The sequence below is a fragment of the Schistocerca nitens genome, chromosome 10 (genome assembly GCF_023898315.1).
Source record: "Schistocerca nitens isolate TAMUIC-IGC-003100 chromosome 10, iqSchNite1.1, whole genome shotgun sequence".
Lineage (NCBI taxonomy): Eukaryota > Metazoa > Arthropoda > Insecta > Orthoptera > Acrididae > Schistocerca > Schistocerca nitens.
The window spans coordinates 48,667,749-48,682,014 of NC_064623.1; the positions used below are offsets into that span (position 1 = coordinate 48,667,749).

Genomic DNA, 14,266 nt, shown 5'->3' on the forward strand with positions numbered 1-14,266 from the left:
AATCAACGTTAAGCGTGCCCAGTTCAACGCTCAGAAACGATGCGACCTACACATATGACACGTGTGCCTCGGGGTGGCATACGCGATCGCAGCGCTTTCCAGCGGCAGTTGCCGGCTGTAAATGGCTCGCACCTCGCACTGTTTGTGAAACGGACAGGAGTAAAATTTCTACGTTAGCTGTATTAACCCTTTCAGATGCGAATTTTTACTGGAGGAAGGAATAATTTTAGCTATGTGGTAACGCTCTTAGGTAATATTTAATGGATTTTAGAGGCAAGATTTATACAAAAATATGTACCCATTTTCAAAACATACTTTGTACACTTGGCTTCATTTTACGGACTAAAATAACTAATTATAAAATATCATCTATCATAAAATGATCATTCAGTAACTACCAGATGAAGTAACAACAACATTAAAAAACATGGTTCAAGTGGCTCTGAGCACTATGGGACTTAACTTATGAGGTCATCAGTCCCATAGAACTTAGAACTACTTAAACCGAACTAACCTAAGGACACCACACAGATCCATGCCCGAGGCAGGATTTGAACCTGCGACCGCAGCGGTCGCGCGGTTCCAGACTGTAGCGCCTAGAACCGCTCGGCCACTCCGGCCGTCCAACAATATTCAATTATACAGTGGAATATAGCGCACCGACCACATCCGTGTTATGGTTGGTTGGTTGCTTTCGTCCCCCAGTGTGGCACTATACTGGGTGTTACAAAAAGGCACGGCCAAACATTCAGGAAACATTCCTCACACACAAATAAAGAAAAGATGTTATGTGGACATGTGTCCGGAAACGCTTAATTTCCATGTTAGAGCTCATTTTAGTTTCGTCAGGATGTACTGTACTTCCTCGATTCACCGCCAGTTGGCCCAATTGAAGGAAGGTAATGTTGACTTCGGTGCTAGTGTTGACATGCGACTCATTGCTCTACAGTACTAGCATCAAGCACATCAGTACGTAGCATCAACAGCTTAGTGTTCATCACGAACGTGGTTTTGCAGTCAGTGCAATGTTTACAAATGCGGATTCGGCAGATGCCCATTTGATGTATGGATTAGCACGGGGCAATAGCTGTGGCGCGGTACGTTTGTATCGAGACAGATCTCCAGAACGAAGGTGTCCCGACAGGGAGACGTTCGAAGCAATTGATCGGCGTCTTAGGGAGCACGGAACATTCCAGCCTATGACTCGCGACTGGAGAAGACCTAGAACGACGAGGACACCTGCAATGGACGAGGCAATTCTTCGTGCAGTTGACGATAACCCTAATGTCAGCGTCAGAGAAGTTGCTGCTGTACAAGGTAACGTTGACCACGTCACTGTATGGAGAGTGCTACGGGAGAACCAGTTGTTCCCGTACCATGTACAGCGTGTGCAGGCACTGTCAGCAGCTGATTGGCCTCCACGGGTACACCTGCGAATGGTTCATCCAACAATGTGTCAATCCTCATATCAGGGCAAATGTTCTCTTTACGGATGAGGCTTCATTCCAACGTGATCAAATTGTAAATTTTCACAATCAACTTGTAAGGGCTGACGAGAATCCGCACGCAATTGTGCAATCACGTCATCAACACAGATTTTCTGTGAACGTTTGGCTCAAATGGTTCAAATGGCTCTGAGCACTATGCGACTTAACTTCTGAGGTCATCAGTCGCCTAGAACTTAGAACTAATTAAACCTAACTAACCTAAGGACATCACACACATCCATGCCCGAGGCAGGATTCGAACCTGCGACCGTAGCGGTCGCTCGGTTCCAGACTGTAGCGCCTAGAACCGCACGGCCACACCGGCCGGCTGTGAACGTTTGGGCAGGCATTGTTGATGATGTCTTGACTGGGCCCCATGTTCTTCCACCTACGCTCAATGGAGCACGTCATCATGATTTCATACGGGATACTCTACCTGTGCTGCTAGAACATGTGCCTTTACAAGTACGACACAACATGTGGTTCATGCATGATGGAGCTCCTACACATTTCAGTCGAAGTATTCGTACGCTTCTCAACAACAGATTCGGTGATCGATGGATTGGTAGAGGCGGACCAATTCCATGGCCTCCACGCTCTCTTGATCTCAACCCTCTTGACTTTCATTTATGGGGGTATTTGAAAGCTCTTGTCTACTCAGGTCTGGTACCAAATGTATAGACTCTTCGTGCTCGTATTGTGGACGGCTGTGATACAATACGCCATTCTCCAGGGCTGCATAAGCGCATCAGGGATTCCATGCGACGGAGGGTGGATGCATGTATCCTCGCTAACGGAGCACATTTTGGACATTTCCTGTAACAATGTGTTTGAAGTCACGCTGGTGCGTTCTGTTGCTGTGTGTTACATTCCATGATTAATGTGATTTGAAGAGAAGTAATAAAATGAGCTCTAACATGGAAAGTAAGCATTTCCGGACACATGTCCACATAACATATTTTCTTTCTTTGTGTGTGAGTAATGTTTCCTGAAAGTTTGGCCGTACCTTTTTGTAACACCCTGTATATCGGATACGTGACTTACGGTCATGGTAAAGACGTGTGACCACTGTAACCACAGAAATAAAAATGGCATTCACAGCTGGTTGGTCGCAAAATAAGTCTGCACATGTAATTCGTGTTGAGCTTCGTTTGTCTCTTTCTCAATTTGAGTTTAACAGTTTTTCAAAATTAGTGTTCAAATATGTGTGCTGGGAGAGAGAAATTATCCCCCATAGGCATTCGAAGAAACTGAACAGGCTCATTTCGCGACCAATCAGCTATGCTAAATCCGTTTTTATTTTTTGTGATTACAATTTTCGCACGCCTCTACCACGACTGTAAGTCGCGTCTACGATGCTAGATATTCCCCTGCATGCTCGGAAAGATTCCCCCACGTCCTTTTTCCACGCTATGATGTCAGAAACTCGGCACGCTCAACGTTCGAATCCACGGTCTGTATGTCGATGGCTCAGCGTTCGGCGCTAAGCGTCATTTAACAGCGCCATACGCCGCCGAGGTAGCCATACAACCTGACATCCGAAATGGGGCGGAACATCGTCACGGAGTTTAGATTAGATTAGATTACGTTACATTAGAATAGTACTTGTTTCATAGACCATGAATACGGCAGTTAGTAATGATGTGGAGCGTGTCAGGTTAATAAAAGGTGTCAAGATAAGATATTACATTACACAGAATATTATATGACACTCAATTTCTTTTATTTTTTTGGGGAGGGTTGGGGGTGGGGAAATTACCCACTTACTATATCCAAAAATTCATCTAATGAGTAGAAGGAGTTGGTATTCAGAAATTCTTTTAATTTCCTTTATATGCTATATGGTTATCTGTCAGATTTTTGATACTATTAGGTAAGTTACCAAAGACTTTTGTGGCAGCATAATTTACCCCCTTCTGAGCCAAAGTTAGATTTAACCTTGAGTAGTGAAGATCATCCTTTCTCCTAGTGTTGTAGCCATGTACACTGCTATTACTTTCAAATTCGTTCGGATTGTTGATAACAAATTTCATAAGAGAATATATATATATTGTGAGGCTACAGTGAAGATCCCTAGCTCTTTAAATAAATGTCTGCAGGATGATCTTGGATGAGCTCCAGCAATTATTCTGATTACACGCTTTTGTGCAATGAACACTCCTTTAATCAATGATGAATTACCCCAGAGTATGATGTCATACGAAAGCAGAGAATGAAAATAGGCGTGGTAAGCTAATTTACTAAGATGCATGTCGCCAAAATTTGCAATGACCCTAATAGCATAAGTAGCTGAACTCAAACGTTTCAGAAGATTTTCAGTGTCTTTTTTTCCAGTTCAACCCCTAATCAATGCATACACCTAGAAATTTTGAATATTCTATCTTAGCTACCGATTTCTGATCGAAGTCTATATTTATTAATGGTGTCATACCATTTACTGTGTGGAACTGTATATACTGTGTTTTGTCAAAGTTTGATGAGAGCCCATTTGTAGAGAACCACTTAATGATTTTCTGAATAAACATCGTTTACAATTTCATCAATTAATTATTGTCTGTTGGGTGTGATAGCTATACTTGTACCATCGACAAAAAGTACCAACTTTGCATCTTCGTGAATATGAAATGGCAAGTCATTAATACACTCCTGGAAACTGAAATAAGAACACCGTGAATTCATTGTCCCAGGAAGGGGAAACTTTATTGACACATTCCTGGGGTCAGATACATCACATGATCACACTGACAGAATCACAGGCACATAGACACAGGCAACAGAGCATGCACAATGTCGGCACTAGTACAGTGTATATCCACCTTTCGCAGCAATGCAGGCTGCTATTCTCCCATGGAGACGATCGTAGAGATGCTGGATGTAGTCCTGTGGAACGGCTTGCCATGCCATTTCCACCTGGCGCCTCAGTTGGACCAGCGTTCGTGCTGGACGTGCAGACCGCGTGAGACAACGCTTCATCCAGTCCCAAACATGCTCAATGGGGGACAGATCCGGAGATCTTGCTGGCCAGGGTAGTTGACTTACACCTTCTAGAGCACGTTGGGTGGTACGGGATACATGCGGACGTGCATTGTCCTGTTGGAACAGCAAGTTCCCTTGCCGGTCTAGGAATGGTAGAACGATGGGCTCGATGACGGTTTGGATGTACCGTGCACTATTCAGTGTCCCCTCGACGATCACCAGTGGTGTACGGCCAGTGTAGGAGATCGCTCCCCACACCATGATGCCGGGTGTTGGCCCTGTGTGCCTCGGTCGTATGCAGTCCTGATTGTGGCGCTCACCTGCACGGCGCCAAACACGCATACGACCATCATTGGCACCAAGGCAGAAGCGACTCTCATCGCTGAAGACGACCCGTCTCCATTCGTCCCTCCATTCACGCCTGTCGCGACACCACTGGAGGCGGGCTGCACGATGTTGGGGCGTGAGCGGAAGACGGCCTAACGGTGTGCGGGACCGTAGCCCAGCTTCATGGAGACGGTTGCGAATGGTCCTCGCCGATACCCCAGGAGCAACAGTGTCCCTAATTTGCTGGGAAGTGGCGGTGCGGTCCCCTACGGCACTGCGTAGGATCCTACGGTCTTGGCGTGCATCCGTGCGTCGCTGCGGTCCGGTCCCAGGTCGACGGGCACGTGCACCTTCCGCCGACCACTGGCGACAACATCGATGTACTGTGGAGACCTCACGCCCCACGTGTTGAGCAATTCGGCGGTACGTCCACCCGGCCTCCCGCATGCCCACTATACGCCCTCGCTCAAAGTCCGTCAACTGCACATACGGTTCACGTCCACGCTGTCGCGGCATGCTACCAGTGTTCAAGACTGCGATGGAGCTCCGTATGCCACGGCAAACTGGCTGACACTGACGGCGGCGGTGCACAAATGCTGCGCAGCTAGCGCCATTCGACGGCCAACACCGCGGTTCCTGGTGTGTCCGCTGTGCCGTGCGTGTGATCATTGCTTGTACAGCCCTCTCGCAGTGTCCGGAGCAAGTATGGTGGGTCTGACACACCGGTGTCAGTGTGTTCTTTTTTCCATTTCCAGGAGTGTATATATTAAGAACAGCAGAGGACCCAAGACCGAACCTTGCGGCACCCCATTCTTGATTGTTCCCCAGTTTGAGAAATCACCAGTTTTTTTGCATATTATTTGAACTTCTTATTTCAACTTTCTGCACTCTTCCAGTTAGGTGTGATTTAATGAGTTTCTTCCGGCATTTGGTGGGATGCGAACGCGTTGTGTATGGCAGTGCAAAATCCTGTTCTCATGCGGTCTGAGGTGTTGCGATACACTTTCAGCTTTGGCTCTTTCGTAAAAAAGTTTGACGACCGCTCATGCTGGTAATCACAGCCTCGACTACGGTCTCGTTCTGTGGGCTGAACAGCACGGCCAGTTTTCCCTACAAGACCATCCAGCCGCAAACGCATGACCACTGACCTATGCGCTGGGTGAAATGGATGAAGTAAAGCAGATCAGAAAACAGGAATCATTGCAGTGAAAGTATAGTGCACAAGACATGTCTTTAGTAACACTTGGCTGAGAAAGTGTGACTTCCAGAGCGGCGTATTTTCACAACTTTAGCCCATACTACTTCCCACGTATAGAATTACCATTACTGCTTCACTCTGAAAACTTCGCTTCCCTTCAGGGATTCAAAGGTGTAACAATGCAATTTGTGTGTGTGTGATCGACAGAGCGAGAGAGAGAGAGAGAGAGAGGCTAACTAACTTATCTTTTATGTCCACAGATGAAACCATAATAGTAACAGAACCTCCACCTGTGCGCCGTAGCTATGACTATGACTACTATGACGACGGGATCTACAACCCACGGCGAGGTAAGTGTTCTATGCCATGTTTACACCGCTTCATTTATTGCCATCTGTATCCCGTCTGTTATTTTACTGCCATTCACTCAATTCAGATAATTACGTATAATATTCTACTGGTAAAAAAACAGTTAGTGCATTGAAAAAGAGAGAGGCATAGACCGAGGTGACGAAAGTCATGGGATACTGCACAATACTGCGTCGGACCTCCTTTTTCCCGGAATACTGTAGCAACACTTCGTGGCATGGACTCAACAAGTCGTTGGACGTTCCCAGCAGAAATATTGAGCTCTGCTTCCTTTATAGCCGTCCATAATAGCGAATGTTTGCCCAGTGCAGGATTTTGTGCACAAACTGACCTCTACATTGTTGTTGTTATTGTGGTCTTCAGTCCTGAGACTGGTTTGATGCAGCTCTCCATGCTACTCTATCCTGTGCAAGCTTCTTCATCTCCCAGTACCTACTGCAACCTACATCCTTCTGAATCTGCTTAGTGTGTTCACCTCTTGGTCTCCCTCTACGATTTTTACCCTCCACGCTGCCCTCCAATGCTAAATTTGTGATCCCTTGATGCCTCAAAACATCTCCTACCAACCGATCTCTTCTTCTAGTCAAGTTGTGCCACAAACTTCTCTTCTCCCCAATCCTATTCAATACCTCCTCATTAGTTACGTGATCTACCCACCTTATCTTCAGCATTCTTCTGTAGCACCACATTTCGAAAGCTTCTATTCTCTTCTTGTCCAAACTAGTTATCGTCCATGTTTCACTTCCATACATGGCTACACTCCATACAAATACTTTCAGAAACGACTTCCTGACACTTAAATCTATACTCGATGTTAACAAATTTCTCTTCTTGAGAAACGCTTTCCTTGCCATTGACAGTCTACATTTTATATCCTCTCTACTTCGACCATCATCGGTTATTTTACTCCCTAAATAGCAAAACTCCTTTACTACTTTAAGTGCCTCATTTCCTAATCTAATTCCCTCAGCATCACCCGATTTAATTTGACTACATTCCATTATCCTCGATTTGTTTTTGTTGATGTTCATCTTATATCCTCCTTTCAAGACACTGTCCATTCCGTTCAATTGCTCTTCCAAGTCCTTTGCTGTCTCTGACAGAATTACAATGTCATCGGCGAACCTCAAAGTTTTTACTTCTTCTCCATGAATTTTAATACCTACTCCGAATTTTTCTTTTGTTTCCTTTACTGCTTGCTCAATATACAGATTGAATAACATCGGGGAGAGGCTACAACCCTGTCTTACTCCCTTCCCAACCACTGCTTCCCTTTCATGTCCCTCGACTCTTATAACTGCCATCTGGTTTCTGTACAAATTCTAAATAGCCTTTCGCTCCCTGTATTTTACCCTTGCCACCTTCAGAATTTGAAAGAGAGTATTCCAGTTAACATTGTCAAAAGCTTTCTCTAAGTCTACAAATGCTAGAAACGTAGGTTTGGCTTTTCTTAATCTTTCTTCTAAGATAAGTCGTAAGGTCAGTATTGCCTCACGTGTTCCAACATTTCTACGGAATCCAAACTGATCTTCCCCGAGGTCGGCTTCCAGCAGTTTTTCCATTCGTCTGTAAAGAATTCGCGTTAGTATTTTGCAGCTGTGACTTATTAAACTGATAGTTCGGTAATTTTCACATCTGTCAACACCTGCTTTCTTTGGGATTGGAATTATTATATTCTTCTTGAAGTCTGTGGGTATTTCGCCTGTCTCATACATCTTGCTCACCAGATAGAGTTTTGTCATGACTGGCTCTCCCAAGGCCATCAGTAGTTCTAATGGAATGTTGTCTATTCCCGGGGCCTTGTTTCGACTCAGGTCTTTCAGTGCTCTGTCAAACTCTTCACGCAGTATCTTATCTCCCATTTCATCTTCATCTATATCCTCTTCCATTTCCATAACTTCCACCTTTCTGCTTTCCCTTCTTTGCTTAGAACTGGGTTGCCATCTGAGCTCTTGATATTCATACAAGTGGTTCTCTTCTCTCCAAAGATCTCTTTAATTTTGCTGTAGGCAGTATCTATCTTACCCCTAGTGAGACAAGCCTCTACATCCTTACATTTGTCCTCTAGCCATCCCTGCTTAGCCATTTTGCACTTCCTGTCGATCTCATTTTTGAGACGTTTGTATTCCTTTTTGCCTGCTTCATTTACTGCATTTTTATATTTTCTCCTTTCATCAATTAAATTCAATATTTCTTCTGTTACCCAAGGATTTCTACTAGCCCTCGTCTTTTTACCTACTTGATCCTCTGGTGCCTTCACTACTTCATCCCTAAGAGCTACCCATTCTTCTTCTACTGTATTTCTTTCCCCCATTCCTGTCAATTGTTCCCTTATGCTCTCCCTGAAACTCTGTACAACCTCTGGTTCTTTCAGTTTATCCAGGTCCCATCTCCTTAAATTCCAACCTTTTTGCAGTTTCTTCAGTTTCAATCTGCAGTTCATAACCAATAGATTGTGGTCAGAACCCACATCTGCCCCTGGAAATGTCTTACAATTTAAAACATGAGGCCTATGAATGGCTGCAGAAGGTCTCCAAGTAGACCAACATAACCGTTTCCAGTCGATGATCGGTGCAGTTGCACCAGTGGACGCAGTCCATTCCATGTAAACACAGCCCATACCGCTATGGAGCCACCACCAACTGGCACAGTGCCTTGTTGACAACTTGGGTCCATGGTTTTGTGGCATCTGCGCCACACTCTAACCAACTGATATCGTGACTCGTCTGACCATGCCACGGTTTTCCAGTTGTCTAGGACCCAATCGATATGGTCACGAGCCCAGGAGAGGTTCCGCACGCTATGTCGTGCTGCCAGCAAAGACACGTCGGTAGTCTGCTGGCCTAGCCGATTAACGGCCCATTTCGCCGCACTGTCGTACGTCCCATATCGATTTCTGCGGTTATTTCGAGCAGTTTTACTTGTCTGTTAGCTGTGACAACTCTACAGAAGCGGTGCTGCTCTCGGCCGTTAAGTGAAAGCCTTGGCCACTGCGTTGACTGTGCTGAGAGCTGGTGCCTGAAATTTGAAATTTTCTGCACACCCTTGACACTGTGGATCTCAGAATTTTGAATTTCCTAACGATTTCTGAATCAGGAAGTCCCTTGGGCCTAGCTCCAACTGTCAGTTCCTGTCGTGGAGTCATAATCACGTCGGAAACCTTTTCACATGAATCACGTAAATACAAGTGACTTGACGAGAAATCAACTGTCTCTTAATAAATTTTTGAATTTAACTTTTGAGTCAAAAGGCTTAAGCACTGCCCTCTTACACCTAGTGTACGCGGTACTACCGTCGTCTATATACGCGCATGTCGCTACCCCGTGACTTTTGTCATCTCAGTGTAACTATCAGTCTTGACAATGTTCATTATATCACAGGTAATCATACGGTTTTAACTATCACCTCGAAGGAAGGGAAAAAGTAGCATTAAGGCTTTCAAGTCCCGTCGACAGCGGGGTCATTAGTGATGGAGCACAAGTTCGTATTACGAAAGGTTGTGGAAATAAAATCAACTGCGCATCTTCAAAGGAACAATGCCGGCACTCGCCACGCGCGATTTAGAAACCTAAATTTGGAATTGAACCATCGTCCTTTGAAATACATTTCCAGTTGTGCTAACCACTGCGCCCCCTCGTTCAGTCCAATTATCACCTAGAAAAAATTAAGAACACTTTTTTTTTTTGTGGAACAGGTGCGTTTCTGCAGTCCCAGTAAACAGTGAAAACCGAATGGCAAAGTACCGTAGCACATGACTATACAAAGTGTGTCCGAGTTCTGTTAGAACTGTGGCTACGGAAAATAAAAAAACGTGGATTATGTTCAAAAAATCACTATCTTTTCACAATACCCCTGAATCAATACAGAGCTGAGATCTTTTTAATGTTTCTTGAAATGATCATGTAGGCCTTGCTTTGGAACTGCGTTTACTCCTGCAGTACAATTTTTTTTTTATGTCCTTTCATTACCATCTTCAATTTGGCGACCAACCAGTGGCCTCTGGTACCCATCGCTAGAATGCGGTCCCCAAAGTGCTCCTCCAGGACATTAAACACTCACCTGCTTCGGTGGGGTCGAGTTCCGTCTTGTTTGAAACACATATTGTCGAAATCAGGTTGGTTGGTTGGTTGGTTGCTTTGTGGGATTGAAGGGACCAGATTGCTAGGGCCATCGGTCCCTTTTTCCAAAAACTTCAAACACCCAAAAAGAATAAAAACGAACAATGGAACTTCCTGGCAGATTAAAACTGTGTGCCCGACCGAGACTCGAACTCGGGACCTTTGCCTTTCGCGGGCAAGTGCTCTACCATCTGAGCTACCGAAGCACGACTCACGCCCGGTCTCACAGCTTTACTTCTGCCAGTACCTAGTCTCCTACCTTCCAAACTGTGAGACCGGGCGTGAGTCGTGCTTCGGTAGCTCAGATGGTAGAGCACTTGCCCGCGAAAGGCAAAGGTCCCGAGTTCGAGTCTCGGTCGGGCACACAGTTTTAATCTGCCAGGAAGTTTCATGTCAGCGCACACTCCGCTGCAGAATGAAAATCTCATTCTCGACGAATAATGGAGATGACAAGAGACGACACAGGACAAGAAAGACGCAGAGAGAGACCAGGCAAAAGGAATTAAAATCGCACAGTGTGACAGTAGTTGGCCGACCATAGATACAAAAAAGGCAAAGCTAAACAACTAGAAACACACGAAAAAACCCATTCTAAAGTCGTAGGCCAAAGGCCAGACTCAACACAAAAAAATGACAAACAGATCAAGTGATAAAAGCCCCCTGCTCGAATGAAACGCAAAACTAAGCCTCCCATGGCAGTGCCATCTGTTAAAAGGGCAGGGAGCATATCAGGCAGCGCAAACGTCTGCCTGAGCACAGTTAAAAGGGACAGGCCAACAAAATGTGGACCACCGTCAAAGACGACCCGCAGCGTCATAGAGGCGGGTCCTCAAGGCGCAGTAAATAGCTGTGCGTCATCCGGGTGTGGCCAATGCGGAGCCGACAAAGGACAACTGACTCCCTGTGAGTGGCTCGCATGGATGACCGCCACACTTCGTCGTCTCCTTGACAGCACGGAGTTTGTTTGGTGTGGTCAGGTTGCGCCGTTCAGTGGCCCAAATCGCGAAAAAGTTGCGGCTGAAGACTGCTCGCAAATCGGTCTCCGGGAGGCCAATGACCAGAGACGGTCTACTGGTGGCCTGTTTGGCTGGTTGGTTGGTTGGTTGTTTTGGGGAAGGAGACCAGACAGCGAGGTTGGGGTTGGGTTGTTTTGGGGGAGGAGACCAGGCAGCTACGTCATCAAATGTTTCAAATGGCTCTGAGCACTATGGCACTTAACATCTATGGTCATCAGTCCCCTAGAACTTAGAACTACGTAAACCTAACTAACCTAAGGACAGCACAGAACACCCAGACATCACGAGGCAGAGAAAATCCCTGACCCCGCCGGGAATCGAACCCGGGCGTGGGAAGCGAGAACGCTACTGCACGACCACGAGATGCGGACAGCTAGGTCATCGGTCTCTTCGGATTAGGAAAGGACGGGGAAGGATGTCGGCCGTGCCCTTTGAAAGGAACCATCCCGGCATTTGCCTGGAGCGATTTAGGGAGATCATGGAAAACCTAAATCAGGATGGCCGGACGCGGGATTGAACCGTCGTCCTCCCGAATGCGAGTCCAGTGTCCAACCACTGCGCCACCTCGCTCGGTTGCCTGTTTGGCCAGAGGGTCAACATGTTCATTGCCCGGTATCCCAACATGGCCTGGGGTCCAAAGGAAGGTCACTGAGCGTCCACTCCTGTAGAGAGCAGAAAGAGACTGACGGATTAACAATACCAAAGGATGCCTAGGGAAGCACTGGTCGAGGACTTGTAGGCTGCTTAAGGGTTCACTACTAATGACGGACTCACCAGAGCAGGAGCGGATATGTTCAAGAGCGCGATAGATGGCTACCAGATCTGCAGTGAATACGCTGCAGCCAACCAGCAAGGAGCGTTGTTGTGTATGGTCAACGTGAGCGTAATCGAAATCAGAGTCGCTTTGGATAGTTGGGATGAAATCATCTTCCAAAACCCTCAAGTAACGTTCGGTAGTCATCGTGCCATCAAGGAATATCGCACCGATTATTTCGTATTTGTATATTGCACTCCACACAGTCACCAGTTGAGGGTAAAGAGACTTCTCGATCGCAAAATGAAGATTTTCAGTTCGCCAAACGCACCAGTTTTGCTTATTGGGGAACCCATCCAAATGAAAGTGGGCTTCTTCGCTAAAACAAACCATACAGCGCTTACTAATTTCCATAAAGACCCGTGGCCAGCAGTGCAGCTTGACCGTCCTACCGCAAGCCATTAAGAAGTTAGACGATTTTATTTCGCACACTTCAATTATGATAATGGAATGTAGTCAAATTAAATCGGGTGATTCTGAGGGAATTAGATTAGGAAATGAGACACTTAAAGTAGTAAAGGAGTTTTGCTATTTAGAGAGTAAAATAACTGATGATGGTCGAAGTAGAGAGGATATAAAATGTAGACTGGCAATGGCAAGGAAATCGTTTCTGAAGAAGAGAAATTTGTTAACATCGAGTATAGATTTAAGTGTCAGGAAGTCGTTTCTGAAAGTATTTGTATGGAGTGTAGCCATGTATGGAAGTGAAACATGGACGATAACTAGTTTGGACAAGAAGAGAATAGAAGCTTTCGAAATGTGGTGCTACAGAAGAATGCTGAAGATAAGGTGGGTAGATCACGTAACTAATGAGGAGGTATTGAATAGGATTGGGGAGAAGAGAAGTTTGTGGCACAACTTGACTAGAAGAAGGGATCGGTTGGTAGGACATGTTTTGAGGCATCAAGGGATCACAAATTTAGCATTGGAGGGCACCGTGGAGGGTAAAAATCGTAGAGGGAGACCAAGAGATGAATACACTAAGCAGATTCAGAAGGATGTAGGTTGCAGTAGGTACTGGGAGATGAAGAAGCTTGCACAGGATAGAGTAGCATGGAGAGCTGCATCAAACCAGTCTCAGGACTGAAGACCACAACAACAACAACTTCAATTATTGTCATCCTGTACCTGAATCCCAGGCTATTGTGATCGCATTCGACAAATTCTCGCCCACAAATACAAAACTTAACAAAAAAACATTGATGCTGCCTAACTGCTCCGTCGCCATTTTCCGACGAGTGGCAGACATCTACTGTTACATTCGCAGCCAAGACACCCTCTGAAGTGACGCTGAAACTTTCGTCTCCTACACGGCTGTTATTTATACTGCAAGGATCTTAACGCCGAAACTCACCACGACATAGAATTGCAGTTTGGAATTACACACAAGCAATGCTAATGGAACGGAGACACATGGCGTAAAATTAAAAAAAAAATGGTAGCCCAGCCCAGTAATAAAGTGGGGTAATTCGTTGCAACAACAATCCATGCTGAGCTGGCGGAAGTGTAGGAAAACAATGCACCATTATATGACACAGTGGTTTTCTGACGCAGAGGCTACTATTGTTATCGGATAAGTCTGAAAGACGAAGAATCGCGTAAATCTCAGCTACTTGTCTCCGTCCACGAAACACAGAAGGAAACAGATACCGGCGCTCAAGTTGATCACGAAGCCTTCCAGAAGGGTTTCGACACTGTTCTGTACTTTCACTGAATGAATAAAATAGGAGCGTATAGAATATCGGACCGGTTTTGTGGCTGGTCTGGAGAGTTCCTAGTAAACAATTCCTACCCGTTTTTCAAGTAACACATCCTAATCAATGGTCAGGTCAAAAGAGAGTATAATGCTCGTTTGTACAGAGTAAGTCTCAACAAAGTTAAATTTGTAAGTTGATGAACAATTAAATGAATTAAGATTACACTGAACCCCTGGAAAGGTATCTCTTAGCAGTCAGTTAAAT

The 14,266-nt window shown here is 45.5% G+C and overlaps 1 protein-coding gene across 2 annotated transcripts in view; it reads left to right on the plus strand.

The window, feature by feature from the left end:
* LOC126210205 (uncharacterized) overlaps window positions 1-14,266 on the plus strand; it is a 65,339-nt gene that overhangs the window by 14,829 nt on the left and 36,244 nt on the right. For both annotated transcript variants that reach the window (XM_049939384.1, XM_049939385.1), the window contains exon 4: window positions 6,249-6,338. In XM_049939384.1, coding sequence (XP_049795341.1) covers window positions 6,249-6,338 — 90 coding nt within the window. The remainder of the gene's footprint in view (window positions 1-6,248; window positions 6,339-14,266) is intronic.